General features: G+C 41.1%; 2 protein-coding genes and 1 long non-coding RNA gene across 3 annotated transcripts in view; 1 reads left to right on the top strand and 2 right to left on the bottom strand.

The window, feature by feature from the left end:
• Positions 1 to 239: 239 nt before the first annotated feature.
• On the top strand, positions 240 to 5,501 carry LOC117643632. The gene is made up of 10 exons (XM_034382623.1): positions 240 to 387; positions 3,090 to 3,325; positions 3,412 to 3,588; positions 3,699 to 3,859; positions 3,946 to 4,033; positions 4,121 to 4,339; positions 4,413 to 4,580; positions 4,672 to 4,813; positions 4,888 to 5,036; positions 5,114 to 5,501. The coding sequence occupies exons 1-10, from the start codon at positions 276 to 278 to the stop codon at positions 5,474 to 5,476; spliced, it is 1,815 nt and encodes a 604-aa protein (XP_034238514.1). The 5' UTR covers positions 240 to 275; the 3' UTR covers positions 5,477 to 5,501.
• A 3,742-nt stretch (positions 5,502 to 9,243) lies between these two features.
• LOC117643640 lies at positions 9,244 to 10,628 on the bottom strand. The gene is made up of 3 exons (XR_004587636.1): positions 10,360 to 10,628; positions 9,614 to 9,714; positions 9,244 to 9,303 (listed from the first exon to the last, which is right to left on the bottom strand). It is a non-coding gene; the product is annotated as an uncharacterized LOC117643640 (long non-coding RNA).
• Positions 10,629 to 16,665: 6,037 nt separating this feature from the next.
• Positions 16,666 to 21,855, bottom strand: part of LOC117643363 (ubiquitin carboxyl-terminal hydrolase 33-like) — an 8,273-nt gene continuing 3,083 nt past the window's right edge. Inside the window, exons 5-8 of the mRNA XM_034382206.1 lie at positions 17,485 to 17,578; positions 17,222 to 17,438; positions 16,901 to 17,120; positions 16,666 to 16,814 (exon numbers count right to left, since the gene is read on the bottom strand). Coding sequence (XP_034238097.1) covers positions 16,934 to 17,120; positions 17,222 to 17,438; positions 17,485 to 17,578 — 498 coding nt within the window. The 3' untranslated portion in view covers positions 16,666 to 16,814; positions 16,901 to 16,933. The remainder of the gene's footprint in view (positions 16,815 to 16,900; positions 17,121 to 17,221; positions 17,439 to 17,484; positions 17,579 to 21,855) is intronic.

Raw genomic sequence — 21,855 nt, 5'->3', positions numbered from 1 at the left:
CACTTGATAAGAAATGGGCGAGAACAACAAAGTTTGGTGACTCTTTTGTCTGCTACTGGATGTTCAAGGAAAGGTTGCATTACATTTTTCTTGTAATGCATAAGTATTGTTTGCTTTTAGACAATTAGGTGGTACACAATTGTGCCGTTCTTTGCTTTGCTGTGCCTTCAGTTTTCCTACCTGTAGTGTCTGTCCCTACTTTTCCGCAATTTTTGGCAGTTCCTTTAACTTTTCTCTTTTGTCCACAGGTTTTGCTGCAATTTTATTGTGGAGTGATGGGGTCGCTTCCAAAACCAGCTGTTGTTGCCACAAGCACCAGGGATGATGTGAGCGCCTTCCTCCATTCTCAGGGCACACTGAAGCCGGAGACCATCAGCTTATTTTTTGGTGAGAATAGTTTTTGTGGTTTCCCTTTATTTTCTGTCATTCTTTTTGATGTGTGTCCTGGTGCTTTGGTTCTGCTTTGTCTTTTATTGTGTTGCTTTGTTTTGTAGGATTTTAGTCGTGCTGGTCATTTACATGTTTAATGCGTCATGGAATGGGAAGATGATGAGATGGACAATGGTGGTGGGATGGTGGTTGATGTGATTCATGATGACGATAATCCTGATGAAATAAGTGATGATGGTAGTTCAGATGGTGAAATTGATCCCAGATATGATGCCTTAGAGAGATTACCCAATGGTGAACCAGACATCAAACATGCTGCCGTTAAACTGATTGTGGACATGAGAGTAGTCCCTACAATGACAAGAGTTGGTGTTCGCAGGGCGATGAATGCTGCAGAACTTGTTATTAAAGTAAACAATTTATCTCTCAGAAATAATGTTGAGCAATATTTGACTAGAATGGATCAAATTGATACACCCCGGGGTCAAGCTCTTCTTGAAAAGTTTGAGAAACCAAGCCCTTTTGATGGCATCAAGTCTGATGGAGCACAGATATCTGGTATCAAGCAGTATTACTCTTATATTCAGCCTGCAACATGTAACGTTGGTGAACATTTGGATTTACGATTGGAAGATAATGGCTTTTATGGTTTGAGACCTGTGCCAGGTACTTATCAATCCGTTTCTTTAATCGAAATCCTTAAGTTGGTGGCAAGGAAAACCGACATCATGGAATATGTTAATAACTTGCGACCCTCTGAGGATGGTGTGCTTAGGTGTTTCACTGATAGTGATCAGTATCGGAGGAGTGAGTTCTTTCAGCAGTTTCCTCATGCGTTTCAAATTGCTTTGTATTATGATGATGTGGATGCATGCCGTGCACAAGGACCCAAGAGTGGACTGCACCAGATGGGTCATTTTCTTGTTAAAGTTTTGAATCTCCCTTCTTGGATCAACTCTACATTGGCTGCACTCCACCCAGTTGTGATGGCAAATTCACTTGATTGTCAGGGTACTTTTGATGGTGTTCTCCATCGTTTTGTGGCTGAGATTCAGCGACTGGAAGGGCCAGCAGGTGTGAGAGTGTTTATTAGTGGAGAATTTGTTGTCTTAAGAGCTACACTGGTTGCTGTGAAAGCTGACTCCAAGGCTGCGCACGAACTCTTAGGTCTTCTGAGTTGTAGTGCTCGTCATTTCTGCCGGCAATGTATGATCTCAAGACAAGAGCTTCATTTTGGGGAAGTTGCCTTTGGAGCAAGGCGAACACCTGAGTTGTCAGATGCTCAGTTGCAGAGGGTTGCGCAGAACGATGCGTACAGTACTGAATGTGGGCTTAGATACAGGACGTGCCTTCATGACACCCGTTACTTTAGATTAGAAAATAACTGCAACTTCGACCTCATGCATGATGGCGCTGAGGGTGTGGTTATTATGCTAATACGATTGTGCCTAAGGCAGTTCATTTGCATTGAAAATTTGTTCACAGTTCCTGAACTTAATCAAAGAATATTTGCATTCAATTATGGGAAACAAAACATCAAGGATCGTCCAACACCAAACTTCACCCTTGAGTCCCTCCAACAAGCTGACAGAGTACACAAGCAGAAGATGAATGCAGCCCAGACCCTAGTTCTTTTCAGAGCCCTTCCTTTCTTATTGGACAATATTGGAGAAGAGGGTGTTGATCCAGACCATCCTCACTACCAAATGTTACTGCTGCTGTCACAAATTCATCAGATGGGTTCTGCACCAGCCATCCCGAGAGATGCTGTCCCTATGATGGGAAGACTTCTAGAGGTGTTCAGACGCAGCTGGTACATTGTTTTTCCTGGCATTGATCCAATTAATAGATTCCATCAGCTCATGCACCTTTCTGAAAATACTTTAGAAAAAGGACCACAGAGGCAGTTCTGGTGCTTTAACGAAGAGGGAAAGAATTGCCCAGTAAAAAGGCACTTAACCACCACCAACAACTTCGTAAACCCTCAGATGACTACTTTACAACAGCAACAAATTTTTCAAGCAAAGGTTTGGGGAACCAGATCTCGTAACATTGAAAAGGAGGTCAAATATGCTGGGAAAACAACAGTGTTAGTTGGTACTCTGCCTGTCGCTCTTCAGCTAAGAGCTTTAGGCTTTGCTGATGATGATGAAGTCAGGTGTGCTAGAGCTGTGCAGGTTCGAAGCTTCGAGTACAGGATTGGAGAATTTCTACTGTATGTCATAGGTTCCCAGAACTTGGATAATTTGCCTAGCTTTGGAAGAATTGCTTCAATTATTTGTCCTGAGGGCACTGATATAGTATGGATTGCTCTTCAGCACTGGCAGACAGTAGGTCTGGTAGAACGGTTCAATGCATACCATGTTGCCATGCTTGAAAACGCTCCTACCCATCTTATTGATGTGGAAGATCTTCCTCTGCATGCTCCTATTAGTGCTTGGCAAGACTACTCGACTGATAACACTTACTTGTGTCTGAAACATTCAATGTTTTGACTAGATGGTGAGTGGGTTTGCATGTATCATTTCCCCTCTGTGTTGGATATATGGGCATGTTGGGTGTTGCTTTTGTTTTTCTGGGAGGAAGAGGGGCTAGTTATAATTTTTAAGCATTTTGTTTATTTCTTTTAAACTGCATGCAACAACAATGAAGAAGTTTCAACTTATCGTGTCGTTTGTTTTTGCTTTCATCTGTTTCAGAACAAGAAGTTGATGGAGAGGCTTTTCTTGAACTTAATGATGAAACTCTCCGACAAGATTTTAATGAGATAACTTTTGGGGAGAGGAAGAAAATTTTGAAAATTATAAGCTGTCTCGTTGGGCCAGATGCTAACACAAGCTCATCCTCTGCTAGTGACACATTAATTTTGAACGATTCATCATGCTCCTTTATTAATTCTTCTGGCTCATCTATAATAACATTGGATCAAGATTTGGTATTATATTTATTGCATTCCACTATTTGAATTGAAATCAAATTTTTGGTCTTGTGCTATATTACTTTCTTTTTTTGTCAATGAAGGGCTGTGCAGTGCTGGAAGGCTATGTTGATGATGATGGTGTAGTCCGACCAATTTCAAACATTGATCAAGCTAAGCTGGAACCCTGTATTAGTGCTTCATTCATTAAGAAACGGAAAGCTTCATCAAATAATTACAAGAGAGATCGATTAAAGAAAAGAACTAGCCCTGAAGAAGTGGTGTGTTATGATCTTCATTTTTTTAATAACATCTTTTAATAACATCTAGTTATAAGTGTTACATTATATCTCTTATCTGAAATTAATGAATGTAACTTTAATGTCCACAGACTCCTATGGATATAATTCCCATTCTACGAGATTCTGAGGCTGGTTGCCAAGTTGAAGAATTTATAAATGAGAAAGGGTTTTTGTCTGTTTCTCATCAAATTACTCTCATGAAGATATTACATAAATATGTAACAAGCAGCAGAGAGAGTCCATTGAAGCAGTAAGTTCCACTTAAAGCTCTCAAAGTATTCAGTCTTTGTACAAATTTATCTTTTACTGGTCTTCTCTGTTCTTTTTCATCAATAGCTATCCAGAGGCAACAGTTAAGATTGCGATGGCGAAGGGAATCACATCAGCTTTCCCCGCCTTAGCGGATAAGGGACCATGCCCCTGGGTAAATGAATACATATTTATTTGATATGTGAAGATGATGTTCAATGCCAGCAATATAACTAATAAACCAAAATTATTCTGCTTTCAGGAGTCGTGGTCGAGAATAGTTCAAAATAAATTTGAGACAGTTCGCTCAAAACTACCAAAAGAGAAGAAAAAAAATAATGTTAAGAGCGGTTGCAAAAGTTCGAGTACAAACTCCACTTCTCGACCAGAATCCACATCCGCCTCATCTTCTAAAACTATTGTTCCATCTGCTTCCTCTACGCCTTATACCAGCTCTAATAATCCTGAAATCGAGTCAAAGGTAAATAATTTTGTCGAATTTTCATACCTAAAACCACTTGGTATTCTAAAAGTTTTTTTATCAATGGTTACAGAAATCCTGGCTGAGAGATGTTGTACCCACATCAAGAAACAAACACGAAATCAGTCAAGCTTTAGATATAACTTTCATTGAAAGGAGGAAGTGGATTAAGTCTCAAAAGCCAACTTGCACAGATATTGTAGTGCAGTACAGACCTTTAGCGAGTTATGAGGGTGAAATGGTAAGATGTGGCATTTCAGGCTCCACTGTTGTTTTTTGTTTGTTTGCTTCATTGTCGGCAAATAAGTTGTACCATCAATTTTTTTTTTCAGATATCAGAAGAGTTTGCACGTATGGAAAAGCTTCATGTAGATCTTGTCAGTAGGTTTCAAATAATGGCTCCGTATATTGTCAGGCATGCTAATGTATTGAAAGAACAACTCACTTTGGATGTCCAGAACATGTTTAATGATGGTAAGTACATGATGGAAAGGAAACTTCATCCTATAGCTTCATTTAGCATAAGCTAACGCTTTGTGTCTTTTCAGATTGCTTGGTTGCCCTCATGATGTTGCCAAAGATTTTGGTTCCAACTTCAAACAGTAAAACCACAACTGCTTCACTTCTTCAGCACATCAAAAAGTACAAGAAACATATAGATGCCATACCAAGCAGTGCTTTGCTACAAGTAACTCCTGTAAGAATAATCTTATTAGTATGTGTGTGTATATTGTTATCATCTTCAATAACATTCTGTCCTCATTTTCCTTGCAGGCTGGAACTGACGTGGAACATTATATATCTGTGGAAAGCTGCCTGACCGAACCTGCACCCATTTTCCCATTCATACTTTGGTCAACAAATTCAAAGAAAGATGGAAAATTGTATCTGAAGATAGATAAACTGTCATTTTTGGTGGGTTGTATTAAGCAGCCTGATCAGTGTGGTATTGAAGTTCTGAAGGCAGTGTCACTTTCGCTCAAGGCCCACCACGTATTTAACTTAGAGTATCATCCCTCTATGAAACCCTTTTACAATTATTTAGAAATCTTATGTGGAATCAGTACATCACCACTTCTGTGTGTAACAAAGTTGATTAACGCACTCAGAACTTTGGAAGAAAACCCTTTGTCGTAGGGAGAGTATCATCCCTCTGTGAAACCCTTTTACAATTATTTAGAAATCTTATGTGGAATCAGTCCATCACCACTTCTGTGTGTAACAAAGTTGATTAACGCACTCAGAAATTTGGAAGAAAACCCTTTGTCATAGGGAGAGTATCATCCCTCTGTGAAACCCTTTTACAATTATTTAGAAATCTTATGTGGAATCAGTACATCACCACTTCTGTGTGTAACAAAGTTGATTAACGCACTCAGAAATTTGGAAGAAAACCCTTTGTCATAGGGTGTGGGAGAGACATTTGTCCACTTCATATGATATTGGAGGGCCTCCATTCCACTCTTCATGAATTTGGAATTCTCTTATATTTGTCATGACATTTAATAATAACAGATTCCAATCTTTGCCACTTCACTTATTGATAAATTCAAGGTTGTACATGTATCTAATACAAATTCCGTAATCAGCTTGATTAGCCTCATGTACTTGATTTTTATGTTGTCATGTTTGTAGTGGTAATACTGAGGATGTCAATCAAAAATATTATCTTTAGGCTTTAACAGTGATCTACTTTTGGCTCAAGCAAAGTGGAGGGTGATAATTCCACTTTTCATTTAATTTGAATTTCTTAAAGTGTAAACATGACCCAGTCTATGTCCATAGATTTGTTATGACATTTAATAGTAATAACTGTATCCAATCTTCGCCCATTCACTTATTGATTTAATTCAAGTTTATACATGTATCTAATTCAAATTTCATATTCAGCTTTCATTAGCCTCATCTAAGTAGATGTTGTCATGTTTGTGATGGTAAAACTGAGGATGTCAATGAAACATTATCTTTAGGCTGTAACAGTGATTTAATTTTGGCTCAAGCAAAGTGGATCATTCCACTTTTCATTTATTTTGAATTTCTTGAAGTGTATGTCATGCTCAACTACTTGATATATGTTTGTAATGATACAACTTGGGACGTCAATGAAAAATGTTATCTTTCCGCTCAAACAGTGACTTTATTTTCGTTTTACAATCCAGATTTACAATCAAATTTTTGCGAGAGATCTATTAAAAATAAAACTTCAAAAATAAAACTTCACCCTTCTACATATGATTACTGAGAAGGAACCCACAAGCCAAGCGAAGTCAGCAAGTCAAATCTACAACAGAACAACACCTCATAAAAGACACATGAGTTTACCCACGCGTAGCTTCAGAAATTTTGCTTTCAATTTGCAAGATCCCTCCCCTCTGAAAGTGTGACACAAACAACACTTCTAATAAAAATAAAATCAAATGGAGGTCTCTGACAAGAGTATGCCTTAAATGCAGGCAGGCACTGATGTCATCCGTGGTCCTTGCAGCAGCCTTGGCAGGTCTTGGAATTGCGAGCAATCCAATTGCAGGAAACTCTGAGAACAACAGACCAAAGTTAATAAATTGCAACCTTTCTCTGAGCATCAAGGAAGAGACAAAAGAAATGGGTTTGAGTAGCAACACACATCACAGTAAAATTGTTAATGCGAGCACACTGCAAAATAACCACAGTGAATCCCCTTAATTATTTTTTTTTTTCAGGATATGCTGAAGTTTAGAAAACAGGATTTACTGTGCCTGGTACAGGATTTATTCCGTACTCCACGCCTGTGGTACAGTAAATCCTGTACTCTGAACTACAGTGACAGCTGTACTAATCACTACAAGATTTACTGTGATTTTTTTCCCACAGTGCAGTACACTGCAACACAGTTTGTGATGCTACTTGCTCCAACACGTAATAAAGACATTTTTGACAATTATCAAACCACAATAATGCAGTTTATGGTTCCAGAATGGAAGCAAATAAAGACAAGACTACTCAAACACAAATAATATAATACTACATTTTAATTTTTGCCAAGTGTATCTTGCTGCCACTAAATACGTTTAAAATTAGGACCTACATCTTTATTCTTATTGGTCTTTACCTGACAAGAAAATTCCTTTCCTCGCTGCAAGGTTGTAACGGTATCAGGCCTCCAATTACAAATCTGCAGCTTCAGCGACTGCCATCAAACCCTGTGGGTAAAAGACACAAGTTAAAGTAACTGCCAAAATGGGAGGAGAGAGACAGACTAAAAGTTATATTGACTGCACAAGCAAAGCAAACAACAGATCAAAACATAGGAGATGAGCTCAGCCATTTAAAATGTGAAAAAAAAGCAAACAAATACCACTTAATCCAACCAATGTGTCTGTGGAGGGTTTAGTCAAACTAAACTGCAATAACTATCCCTTCTCTCCACCAACACAAACATGAATGCAACTGCATGTGCTTAGAAAAAGGAACAAGAAATAACAAACATCATACTGTGATTGTCAAACCCACACTGAGATGTTACTTAACTCAACACGTAATAAAGCCATCACTAGCTATAATGAAACAACCCTGTCACAATTAGGTAATTATGTGGCTCAAGAAAGCAAAAATATAAAGACTGGACCACACAAACAAAAACCAAATAAATTTGAAGCTAACAAAAGAAAGACTGCCTTTGGAATTGAATATTTACCATTTAAAATTAGTACTAATGACAAGTGCTCACATTACATATTACCTGGTTAAAAAATGTTCATTTCCTCGTTAAGCGTGCAATGGGCTCCTGTATGATATCCCAACTTTCCCGCTCAACAAAACTGTAGCTCTGCTGATTGCTGGCGATCCCTGAGGATGAGAGAAATAAACATTAAAGCGACAAAGCAATGCAACACAATAACAGAAGGCAACACAACAACAAAAGCAGAACCAAAGCACCAGGACACACATCAAAAAGAATGACAGAAAATAAAGGGAAACCACAAAAACTATTCTCACCAAAAAATAAGCTGATGGTCTCCGGCTTCAGTGTGCCCTGAGAATGGAGGAAGGCGCTCACATCATCCCTGGTGCTTGTGGCAACAACAGCTGGTTTTGGAAGCGACCCCATCACTCCACAATAAAATTGCAGCAAAACCTGTGGACAAAAGAGAAAAGTTAAAGGAACTGCCAAAAATTGCGGAAAAGTAGGGACAGACACTACAGGTAGGAAAACTGAAGGCACAGCAAAGCAAAGAACGGCACAATTGTGTACCACCTAATTGTCTAAAAGCAAACAATACTTATGCATTACAAGAAAAATGTAATGCAACCTTTCCTTGAACATCCAGTAGCAGACAAAAGAGTCACCAAACTTTGTTGTTCTCGCCCATTTCTTATCAAGTGAAATAATAGCAAAAATTAACTATGAAGATAAAAAGGCTTAGTACTTTTAAAATAAAGAAAAAAACTATGTGATCACTTCACGGTCAAAATCAAACCAATATGTATGTGCAGGGCTAAGACCTATAACTTGTGCCCATAAAGAAATTGAGAAACAAGTGCTCAAATAAGAATCACCTTTCCCCCCTAAAACAAAAACATTAATGCAACTGCATGTGCCAAGAAATAGGGATATGAAGCAACACACATCATAATGTGTTTGTTATTGCGAGCAATTCACTGCATATAACACACACATTGATTGTCATGGCACTTGACCAAACATATAATAATGCCTTTGTAAAGTAACATCAAACCATCATGATGAAACTTGTCACAATGAAGCTCAAGAATGTAAGAAAATAAAGACTAGATTACTCCAACACGAGCCAAACACAAATGAAATATTACAAAATTTAATTTATGCTAAATAAACCCTGTCGCCACTAAATATTTGACATTTAAAATAAGGTCCTCCATCTTATTCTCTCATTAGAATTTACCTCACAAGAGAATTTCAGTCCTCGCTGCAACCAAAGGAATCTGCACAGCAACTGGTTATTCTCCTGTGGGGAAAGAAACAAAGTTAAAGTAACTGACAAAACATGGGGAAAGAGAGAGACAAAGACTAGAAGTGAGGTTGGTTGCACAAGCAAAGCAAACACCAGCGCAAAACAAACTCCGTCCAACGCACCACTCAACATTAGGTTATACTAAATCAATGGCAAACATTTTGACATTAGAATGCAATCTGGGCAGGGACGATAGAAAACACAATATTTACACTGTGACAAACAACAGCTACTAGCCTTGTTCACTATTGACAAGGCACACATTGGAATTTTACGATGCTAATGGCCTACAGATACAGTTTACCTGACAAGAAAATGACTGTCCTCGCTGCAAGGGTGAAGTGACACGATGGCGATGGAAGGACACCAAAACTATCTCCACAGCTGCAGCAACTGGTTATCCTCCTGTGGGAAAGAAACAATTTTAAAGTAACTGACAAAACATGGGGAAAGAGAGAGACAAAGACTAGAAGTGAGGTTGGTTGCACAAGCAAGGCAAAACACCAGCACAAAACAAACTCCGTCCAACGCACCACTCAACATTAGGTTATACTAAATTATGGCAAACATTTTGACATTGGAATGCAATCTGCGCAGGCAAGACAGAAAACCCAAGTTTTACATTGTGACAGTGGACGGCTACCAGCTTTGTTCACTATTGACAAGGCAAACATTGGAACTGTCTGATACTAACAGCCTACAGATGCAAGTGTAGAACTACAGCCTATAACAAGCTAACTCTTCCGATAATCCGACAGGCCAGTGCTTGTGCGAGGGCTCCGGTATCAAAAGTAAATTAGGATGTCGTTATTTAGGACAAGAGATGCACAAAAGCGATTGAGAATGGAATGAAGCAAGAAATTGTAAGGTTAGGAGGTTATGAGCCGGCTGGCCGGCTACTTCTCTCTTTAGACGAAACTGTTGATGACGAGCGTGAGTGATCACAGCACGAAGACGAAACACATTTCTGCTTTTGAAAAATTCACCCGCAGACCAATAGATTACAAACTAGATTACAGAAATCATTGCGACAAGCAGCACGAAACATACACTTTTTTGGCATTCCACCTCACTGCCTTCTAGACTGGTCTCTTCTCCCTCCTGCTCACGATCACGTCGATCACGTCACCGGAAACAGAAAGGCCAACACCAATGAGGCGGCGCGAAGCGTTTGAACTGTCATGTCACTACTTTCGCGACTCAGATCTCTAATTCTTACTTAATTCTGTAAGACACGCTGCAGACACGCCGCGGGAGGCCGCCGACAGACGTTTCGAGGCCCTTGGAAACACGTTCCAAGCGAATAACACTAAATTCCAAGCGAGTCCCTTGGATTTGGTTGTGTTTTCCAAGGGACCTGTGGTTCGGAAACCAAGGTGGCCCATTTCCCAGGGCCTCCCTTGGAATCTTGGCTTGATTCCAAGGGAGGCCCCTGGAATTTGACCTCATTCCAAGGGGCTCCCTTGGTTTTCGTCTTTTCCCCTTGGTTTTCAAAAAATCCCCTTGGATTCCAAGGCGAGACTTTTACCGTGGGTGTGAAAATGATTTTAAATGCGAAACTATGGTTGAGTACTTACAGTTTAAATTGTCTCTGTTTCCTTGTCCACTTTTTTTTTTCTTGCCCCTGTTTTTTTTTTCCTCTTTTTTTGGGTTTGGGTTTTTGTGTCTTTTTTTGGACGTCGCTGAAAATTTAATATCATAATTGAAGCGAAATTTTAAGGTATTGCATTCCGGGAAAACGTAATGGCGGACACATAGCCAATATGGCGTGACAAGAAAAAAATTAGCCGTTGCAGACCCGCGGTGTGAAAATAACGCCAAAATGTTATATATATTTTAAAGGGGAAAATGTCCGGATCCCGGCGACTCCTAAGTTTTACCGGTAAATGTTAGGAGTAACCTACCCAACCCGGGAAATGTCGGGTTCTCCTATCATTTACCGGGAAGTGTTGCGGAAATCGACATTTCCCGGGTCGGCTGCGGGAAATGTTGAGTGAGGAGGTTGGTTCGAGAGGGAATTTTTTTATTCAACATGTTCTACTTTTTCTTCGAGGCATTTAGACTGAAAATTTCAAATTTTTGGGAAAGTAGCGCCCCGGGGATCGGTTGCTGTAGCGGCGACCCAATATAGCCCCCTTGACCTAGACACCAAAACCCAAACCTCCACACTCAACATTTCCCGCAGCCGACCGGGAAATGTCGATTTACCGCAACATTTCCCCGGAAAAATGATAGGAGAACCTGGCTCGGACAGACTTTTCCCCCCGGGTTGGGTATTTTACTCCTATCATTTACCGGTAAATCTTGGGAGTCGCTGGGATCCGGACTTTTCCCCTTAAACACTACTCCACTCCTGTGGTAACAGTAAATCCCGTACAAAGTACAGTAGATCCTGTAAAAAAAGGACGGTAAATCCTGTACTCTGAACTACAGTGCCCGCTGTACTAAACACTACACTGTAAAACATATGTTGTGAATTTACGATGGAATATTTTTTCCCAAAAATTTTTTGGGAAAGTCCAAAAGTGCACTGTTAATGTTTCTTTCCTACAGGAACTTTGTGAATCAACGTAGATTCGTCGTTAAATTTTTGAAGGTTCTTTGTAAAATTTTCGAAAAAAAATCGTAAATTTACAAAAACCGTTGTAAATTTACGAAGGGCTTCGTAAATTTACGACGGGCTTTCGTCAATCTACGACGGGTCTTCGTAAATCTACGGCGGCCCCTTTGTAATAAACGAAGGAAGTGTTGGCAATTTTTTTTTCCGAAGGATCCGTCGCTAATTCCAGACATATAATTACGAAGAATCTCTGTATATTAAAAGAAGTTTCTTTTTTATAAACGAAGGTTCCCTGTTAATTTACGAAGGATCTTTGTAGATTTACGAAGGTGCTTCGTAAATTTCCATTGTGATTGGAAAATCAGCAGATAGATCTTCCTAAAAAATAACGAAGGTTTTTGTAAATATACGAAGAGCTTCGTAAATTAACGAAGGAACCGTTGGCAATTTTTTTGCCGAAGGATCCGTCGTTTATTCCGGACATTAATTTTTACAGTGTACAGGATTTACTGTGATTTTTTCCCACAGTGCGGAGCGCGTTCGCGAGCGACAGCGAGCGGACGCGCGTAGCGCAACTCAGTAGCCTGCCGAAACACGCAGGGTGACCGCAGGATTGTCTAGAAAAATTCCCGGTTTTTTCCCGTTTTTTTTTCCGGTGATTTTAAACCCAGTTTTTCCGGGTCCAGGCGATGATTTTAGGGGGATCATATCCGATTTTAAAAGGTACAGATCGCCCGGAATTCAAAAATCAAAGCATCAATGTGCTTATGGTTAAGACAATAGTAGCCGCAACAGCGTGGTAAGTGTTGAGAGGTGCCTTAAAGATGGAACATGTGTAGGTACAAAACAGTAAAAAGTAAAAATGCCGAAGAATACATTTATTTAAAAACAAACTCACAAAACATGGTAAAACTAGTCAAAAAAAAAAAACTTTGGGGAAGGAACACAAAAAAAAAAAATGATACAGGACTCACGAAAGTAAAGTTTTAAAACATATTTCAAGACATGTTTTTAAACTGCTCGTCAATTAACTCTGCCTCCTTCTGGCATCTGCAAGCAATTTAGCTTTTTTCATTGCAAGCCCCTTAGCTAGACTTTTCCCCCTCCCGCTTCCGTTTGATTTCTTTCTCCCCTCAGTCGCTTTGTCTCTCTGCAAACGTAGGTGCTCTTCGTATCTGGGCCCCCGGGGTTGCGTGCGTACTGAATCATGGACTTATTTATGGGTACCTTTGTAACCCCACCGCTTGCTGCAGGAGATGCATCAGTTTTTTCTTTGGGGTTTTAACTTATTATTTCGCTCATGCAAGTCAATGTCAATTCCCTCTCTTTTTTCTTGCGCATCTGGGGGAAATATATTGGGAAAGACATCCCCCCCACTTAGCCCAGAGACAGATTGTTTTGTCAGCCTACAAAAGGTTAACAGTTAGTGAGTCATTCAGAAAAAAATTAAATATTTTAACAACCTTGTGATTTCTTACTGTTTCAATTTTTTCGGTCCCCTTGTCTTCTTTATCAGGTTTCGTGTTCTTTCTCTTTTTCCTATGTTTTCCCTTATATTTGCTGAACCTTCTTTCGATGTCGACTAGGGAAAAAACTTTTGTTATACCCAACACCTTTTGTAATTATATAATTTAAAGAAAAAGAAACTTACAGCAGTCGACAAGAAAAAACTATCAGTTCCTTTAAAAAAAGAGTCATCACTTCCAACCTAATGAAAAAAAATAAAAAGAAAAATTTTACCAAAATAATTTTAAACATTATACCAGTTACCAATTAGACGGTTAATATTTGCTTACAGATTCATCTGTTCCTGACAATGTTTTAACAGAAGGCTTTGATGTTTCTCCATACATTAAATATCTCGTTCTGTCCTTTCTCACACCTTTCTTTCGCAGCTTTTGATTTAGACTAAGAACTAGACTTTAGACTAAGAAAGTAAACATTAGGCCACAACACGTTCAAAATTTTAAAGCTAGACCCAAATAAAAAAAATCTTAAATTACAGGAAACAAAGTTCAGATAAAACTCTTGCATTAGAAGGAAAAATTTTCTTTCTTTTTCATTCTTTGACTCAACTTTTAGACGCACGGCATAAACCCGTTTCCTTATCAAATTAACTCTATAAAATGCTTTTCAGAGCACACGTTCTGGAAAATTTAAATTTTCAAGTATACATTCAGTCTCACTGCTTACAATAACGTTATGATACCTAATCGAGGCAAGTTACGGCTATCTGGTTTCAGATGTAAGGTCCTTTTTGAAGCGAAGGCAAATTTTTTGCTTCATGCCCATGGAACTGTCCTTCGAAGATCATCGGCACAGAAGTGTGCCAAGCACGCCATAGAACTTGCAGGGTCATTATCCTTCACTCACTTTTCGTATTTGGGGTTTTTCTTTGGACGTAGTTTGCTATCTTGATTTCTTCACATACTTTCAAGATTTTGAGATCGAGATATGACAGTTACAAATTAACGTTGGACCTAAAATGCGAGTATATTTACATTTAAACAGACGTCATTTCAGCGCATCAAACATGTTTAATTTACCAAAGCAGAGAAACTGCGTTCCCTTCACTTTATCCTGGAAAGCACTGCATCGTTCAGATTCATTTTTCACAGCTGAGAAGCTGTTTTTCTGCATTTCTCTGCTAAATACTCTCAATTTGACATCACAGTGGCCTTCAGAGACCCCTGAAACTATCGGAACGACACCCAACTCAACTGGTTGCGGAGCCGTTCGAAATCCGAAGAATTTGGCCGCCATTGTCCAAAATGGCGGCCATTTCCGGTACTTCCGGTGACCTCATCGTTGTTCTGACATCGCCAATGAATTCTCCGACCTCGAATTATGCGCAAACCACTCGTCGCACGATTTTAACTGTCAAAATTGAAACTTCGAAAATTTTGAACACTTTTAACCTTTAACGCCCCCGCATTTGAGTCCTAAGGGAAATTTTGACGTGTGCTTCGGGCCAAATCGACCATTTGGGTCAATAGAAGACGTGTGCAAGCTTGATTGTAACCCAATTTGCAACGTTCTATGGGGTTTTCCTGTTTCATTACCCCCACTACAGCTCTCAAAGTTCAGCACCACAAATCAGCTCATAATGGACTTTCTCACGGAGCAAATCCCAAGGTTCAGCAGCACAAACCAGCTCTTAAGGTTCAGCACCACAAGCCAGCTCTTGAGAAGAGCCTTTCCCACGACCGAGCTACCAAAGTCCAGCACAACAAATCAGCTGCCAAACGCCCATCCCACAAACCAGCTCTCAAAGTTCAGCACCACAAACCAGCTCTTAGAAAGAGCCCTTCCCACGACCCAGCTCCCAAGGTTTATCAAAACAATCGGCTGCTAAGGGCCTTTCCCACGAACCAGCTCGCAAACTTCAGCACCACAAATCAGCTCTTAAAGGACTTTCTCAGAGAACAGGTAGCAGGGCTTGACACCACGAACGAGGTCTCAAGGCCCAGCAGAACTAATCAGCTGCAATGGGCCTTTCTCACTAACAAGCTCCTAGATTCAGAACCAGAAGCCAGCTCTTTAGGGGCGTGCTGACGAGCCTGCTCCTAGTGTTCTTCGTTAGCCACCCTGGGTCTGCTAAACCGTCCTGCTCACCTGGGTCTGGCACATGGAAATAAATACTGTGTTGTGCATAGCGCAAGTGGCGGCACTGGCCAATTTTCTATACCAAGTCTTGTGTTTAATGAGATAAAATTTTACTGTTGCATTGTGTGCATTGCCCTCTTTCTACTTTCGTGGCGAGACCACGTTTTGTGAACAATTCTCCTTATAGGTGGTAGAATTACCACTTTCGAGACATCACGTTTCAATCCTTCCCGAGTTACGGGCTTCGCTATTGCTCTGCAAGAGGCACTACTTCTCTGTGATGGCAAGGAATTGGCATGTCCTGGATTGGCGACAGGTGCAACCACTGAAATACACACACACACACACACACACACACACACACACATAAGAAAGCATGAAGGGGTTATTCCATCCTACTTCAATATCCCGTTATATCGACCCCCTCCGATTTGCTCCATATTTTGGTCAAATGTTACCTTCCCATAGATAAGTTGTCTAACCAAAAAAATTGACCTCTACAATGCATGGTTTGGCTGAAAACTCGTTCTTCTCACTTTGACTATTATTTCCTGGGCTCCCTTGGCTGAAAGAACAAAACCATTGTTTAAACACTTTAAATTGTGTTTCGGAGAGTTAAAGATCAGATTCAGTCTAGAAATCTCAAAATAAAAGCCAAACTTTCTAGAATTCAGTTACTTATTACTAGCTAAGACTCGGATAGAATCGAAATATCGCTAAAAAGTCCTGTAAGGGATTGTGGGGCGATTTGTAACAGGGGTGATTCGTAACAAATGCGTATGTTAATTTAAGTGAAGGGAGCAGAGGAAAATCTGAGTATGGCCCCTCTTTCACTTCAAGTAGAGGGTCCTTGATCAATCGAAGCGGATGTGATCGGTGCTCAAGTATATAGTCGTGCCAGCCAAAGGTGGGTTTTCTGGCGACCGTTACAGAAGCCCTCCCCTCCGCCGCCGGACCGGTCGGGCTACCCCCTCCACACTCCACAAAAAATGTCCTGTCAACGCCGTTAATTTATTACCAATGTTTGCTGTTATGCAATTCACGGCGTTTGCCATGAAGTAGTTCACGGCGTTCATTGTGATCTCAGTTACAGTGTTCACTGTGATCTGGCCACAGTAAACGCCGTGAATTGGAGCCTGATTTGCAGTTCATTGCAATGAAACACATATAAATAAACTAACATTCAACAAGAAAGGAGCCTGACCAACTAAGATACCACAAAATAAAAAGTGTTAATTCACAGAACAGTAAACGATTATACTTGCTTATTGTTCACCATTTCATACATTACTAAATAGTGGCCATTTGTCAGGCACTTGTGCAGTGAAGATGGTTCCACCTTATGAAAGAACAGAACCCGATAAGAATTATAATGAAATTGCAATTGATAAATGCAAAGATAACGCACCCAACAGTGTGACTCACCTCCAAATCATTGTATTTAAAAAAGGTTCCTGTTCAGCATTGTGCAATAGTGTAGTAGTTTCCACTGTCAATCGTTGGCCCTAAATGGGTCAGTGAAGACACCATTTTGTACAGAAGAGGTGAACCAGCATGAGGAGAGTCTTCATGAATAAACTGTTTCAGATCGAGCATTGGCTTACACTTAACTATTCTGTTGATTTTGCCTCCTGCATTGTTAAATCTAAAAGGTGACAGATAAAGTGAGACATAATAAAAAGTCAGATACAGAAATACCTTTGAGTTTCAATAATGTCCTGTTTTTAAGGATAAAAATTTGTGCACCTCTTCAGCTGCACACACAACACTTTTGGTGGCTTTTCAAGATAGTATCTCCTCTTGCATTGACCCACTTTGTCACACATGCTGCATTTGTAGTCGGTCATGTGCTCTGGCCCAAAAAATGAAGCTAAGCCATTCTCCAAAGTAGCATAGACTTGTACAGATAAGTCTAAGAATGAGGTATATGATGTTGACAAAGCATCACAGTTCTTGCATTCAACTGTGAATAAAAACAATAATTAGAGAAGCTGGGGTTACATTCATACCTGAAAATGACTTGTTTTCTATTCCTAATACCGTCTGTTCTGATTTAGGAGCCAAATATCCTCCTGACTGGGTTTGTCTCCTTGCTGTGAATGTCTAAGCTGAATAGGAGAATGAGAAGCTCATTTTAAATAAGTGTGTGGTCTTATTTAAGGGTGAAACTGGCGAAACTTTCAAGTAGGCTTCAAAATAATCACAGAACGTTGAAACTTTGCTTAATTATGAGGTTCATTATGGTGAGTTCCCAAAACAAAATTCAATCCAAAATGTTGAACGGTCTCTGAGAAAAGTGGCTTTTTAGTGTTTTTTGGAGCTTTGGGGAAAAATCTTCCTGCGTCTTTCTTTGGGACGGAAAGTCTTGAAAATTTTTTTGGGTTATCCTAAAGATGTATTGAAGAGATTTTAGTGACGGAATTTTCAAATTCAACTTCTGTCCTGAGATATGAGTTATCAAATTTTAACATTAAAAAAAATGATTTTTTCCCTTTTTCAAACTTTTAGGTGTGTTTAAAAAAAAGTAGGGCTGATATCAGATTCCGTCACTAAAATTTTTCTCGACAAGTCATCAATGAATAGAGTCCTGGCAAGACGACTCATGTAGGTGTCAACCAGGAACGCAGGAAGTCTTTGTACGACAAAATTTTTTGTCTACTGAGCAAAGCTGTGAAGTTGTGAGCGTAGAAGCCAACGACAACTGATCTCAATGTTATTTCCTTCCAAATGATAAGAAACTACCCACTTAGCTTAAAGGTGTTCAACCTGTTGAATTTGAAACCTTCTATGCACATTTTATTCTATGAACTTTGAAAATACAATTTTTTGGAATTTTGGCGATTTTTTCACCAGGGCCCCCCTTACAGTGCAGTGTCTGAATCTGGCCAAGTAAATTTTTTATGCAAGACGCAAGCCAACTTAACTTGTGTGCACTCTGAAAATGCTCAAGTCGGACGGGTGCGTCTTTGGCCGCTGGCTGGGAAAGCCGTCGAGGAAGAGTTGGCGGCGAGGAGAAGTGAATGGGAGACACTAGAAAGATTATAATACCGGATAGGCCCTCGCTATGAAACTCGAATTCTCTCTGTGTTTGGGGACCTGTTGCGGCTGTGTTCTCGAACTGTGAAGAATGTTCATAATACTGTGATACCTGTGTTTCATACCTCGTCTGTGGTGGTTTCCGCCACATCAAAAAATCTCATCAGAAAGGGTGACGCAACGAAAAAAAAGACGGTGAGGGATCTGCAAAGAAAGTCGGGTGTATCTAGATAGTGGCGGTAGACGCATGGAAGTGCGGGGTGTAACACGCCGCGGCCAAGTAACCGTGAACCAAACAAGAAAGGGGAGCAAACCGGCTAGCGGCCGCCAAGGCTTCAAGACCTAGAACGGTGGGCAGATGTGGCTCTCCAAAGCAAACCGCCCCTCCAAACGAGCTCTGAATGTGAAACGCACAGACGAACAAAACAGAATGTACTGGTCCCCCACTGTTTTGTAAATTGTGATGTAAAAATATTGGTTAGCCTTTATTGTTTCTTCGTGTATCATCATCTTCAATCTCTGACACGGGCTTTCAAGCCACTGGTTGCATCGTCTCCAAATGATACCAAGCTGTGAACACTCAAGAGATGGTAAGGGTGGTAAATTAGTGACAATTTTATTCACATTTTATTGCAGTAAGTTGAACGGGTTTATTTTGCCAAAGCCTCATAAATTGCACGCCTCCTTGCCATCTCCGATCAATGTAAGATGTTCAAACAAAGAGATTATTCCTCAAACTCAAAGTGAAGTACAAGGTAAGAAGCTAAGAATCACTATGTTTTTTGTTTGTTCTCACTTAGATCTAAATAAGTGACCTTTGAAACTTCTTTTCTTCCAGCAACTTGTTAGAGTCTAAAGGCGCTCAAATATCAAAATTGACAACAAAGAAAATTGTGGGCGAAGAAAATAGGAACATTGAGACTCGGATGATGGATCGGTCAAAGTCTGTACAACAGCTTGCATCTTCTTCTAAATGTAATGCGCAATTCAAACACTATTCAGTCTTATCATTTGATTTGTTGGCTGAGCGATAGCGAAGCCTGTTACTCCAGTGGGGTTGAAAAGTTTTTCCTGTCTGTCTGTCCGTCTGTCTGTCTGTGTGTGTGTGTGTGTGTCCACACTACTCCTCCTGAACGGCTCAGCGATCTCGGTGAGATTTTGCACACTTCTTGGTATGTCCTTGGCTCGGCCACGCGAAATTTCACCATCCTAGCTCAACTGGTTCATTTTTATAGGCGAAAAACACCTAAAAACGGCGAAAGTAGAGATTTCTGCAGATAGACTACTTCTGGCTTAGAGAAAGGGGGGTCTGGGGGGCGGAGCCCCAGCTACGACAGTTAAAAAGTGACAGGGGTCAGATCGTGTTATCTGTAGATAAAACAACTCTATTTAGAATGTAGGGGGGTCTGGGGGGCGGAGCCCCCCAGCATCAACAAGTTAAAAAATAACGAGGATGGACAAGTCATTGCCTGCCGCAGGCAGGCTAGCGCCGCAGGCCAGGTAGGTACGCCAGGCGTGGATTGGGAGGAACAGGCAGCGAGACATCGCGAAGCCTGTTACGACAAGACGCGGTCTGGCGTAAACCTACCTTGTATAACAAGGTAGGTATAACAAGGTAGGTTTACGCCAGCCGCGTCCCCTTGTCGTAACAGGCTTCGCGATGTCTCGCTGCCTGTTCCTCCAATCCACGCCTGGCGTACCTACCTTGGCCTGCGGCGCTAGCCTGCCTGCGGCAGGAAATGGCTTGTCCATTGTCGGTTATTTTTAACTGTTGAATGCTGGGGTGCTCCGCCCCCCAGACCCCCCTACATTCTAAATAGAGTTGTTTTTCTACAAAAACACACCTTGCCCCTTTGTCATTTTTAACTTGTTAAGGCGGGGGGGCTCCGCCCTCCGACCCCCCTTTCTCCAAGCCAGAAGTGATCTTTTGCAGAAAGCTCTACTTTTCGCCGTTTTTTGGGTGTTTTTCGGCTATAAAACTGAAAGTTGAGCTAGGAGGGTGAATTTCGCGTGTCCGAGCCAAGACATACCCAAGAAGTGTGCAAAGTCTCACCGAGATCGGCCGGCCGTTCAGGGGGTAGTGCGGACACACAGACACAAAACAGCCCAAAACAGACAGACAGACAGACGACAACAAAACTTTTCAACCCCACTGAAGTAACGGCTTCGCTATCGCTCAGCCAATTACTGTTAAAATTTGTTTTCTGTGTCTGCGCAAGTTTTGGTTAGCCAAACCATACGTTAATTATGTTATTCACAAAAATTTTGGCATCACACATTTCTTTTGTGTTTTTTAGTGGCTGAGCGATAGCGAAGCCCGTTACTCAGGTGGGGTTGAAAATTTTTCCTGTCTGCGTGTGTGCGTGCGTGCGTGCGTGCGTGTGTGTCCGCACTACTCCTCCTGAACGGCTCGGCCGATCTCGGTGAGATTTTGCACACTTTTTGGGGACGTCCTTGGCTCGGCACACGTCAAATTTCACCATCCTAGCTCAACTGGTTCAGTTTTTATAGCCGAAAAAAACCTAAAAAAAGGCGAAAAATAAGTTTTCTGCAGATAGATCACTTCTGGCTTGGAGAAAGGGGGGTCTGGGGGGCGGGCCCCCCAGCCCCGACAAGTTAAAAAAAGTGACAAGGGTAAGATCGTGTTATCTGCAGATAAACAACTCTATTCAGAATGTAGGGGTCCTGGGGGGCAGAGCCCCCCAGCTTCAAAAAGTTAAAAAATAACCGACAATGGACAAGCCATTGCCTGCCGGAGGCAGGGTGCGCCGCAGGCCAAGGTAGGTACGCCAGGGGTGGGTTGGAGGAACGGCAGCGAGACTCGCGAAGCCTTTTTCGACAAGACGCGGTCTGGGGTAAAACCCACCTTGTTGTATTTAACCTGCACATTCTTTATTTGTTACCCATCTTACTCCGGTATTTTTTTTAAAGGCAACCAGTAACGTAAGTTCCTTTTTAAAAAAGTTCGCGCGTCACTCGCTTAAGCACTGTATGCAGGGATGTCTCCCAACACGCCACAGTGGCTTACCAGCCAAAAACAGGCTTCCAAAAGGCTTTTAATTTAACCTGGTTAACCTGTTCCAAGCGAGTTGGCTTGCCTACCTGCACGGGGCATGGAGCCGTCGGGCCGGCGCATCCATTGCTGCCGAGTGCAGGGACATCGTTGCGTCGCTCCCACGGTCCCATGCTTTGTCGCACATCTCAAACTTGGAGGGCTTTGAAATGAGGTCTGGGGCCCAGTGATGTGACGTTGGATGGACTGCTACCCTCACCCGTGAGGCGCCGGAAAGGGGGGGAAGTGAGGGGGGGTTTTTACTGGAACTGACGCCTTTTTTCGCTCTGGA

Source organism: Thrips palmi, unplaced genomic scaffold (genome assembly GCF_012932325.1).
Source record: "Thrips palmi isolate BJ-2018 unplaced genomic scaffold, TpBJ-2018v1 HiC_scaffold_17, whole genome shotgun sequence".
NCBI lineage: Eukaryota > Metazoa > Arthropoda > Insecta > Thysanoptera > Thripidae > Thrips > Thrips palmi.
Note: the sequence above shows the minus strand (reverse complement) of the source record. Positions and strands in the feature narration are given on the sequence as shown.

Coding starts and splice junctions, on each gene's coding strand:
- LOC117643632 (XM_034382623.1), top strand. CDS start 276: ATGGGGTCGCTTCCAAAACCAGCTGTTGTTGCCACAAGCACCAGGGAT. Junction 388..3,089: donor GACCATCAGCTTATTTTTTG/GTGAGAATAGTT, acceptor CATCTGTTTCAG/AACAAGAAGTTGATGGAGAG. Junction 4,340..4,412: donor ATCCTGAAATCGAGTCAAAG/GTAAATAATTTT, acceptor CAATGGTTACAG/AAATCCTGGCTGAGAGATGT.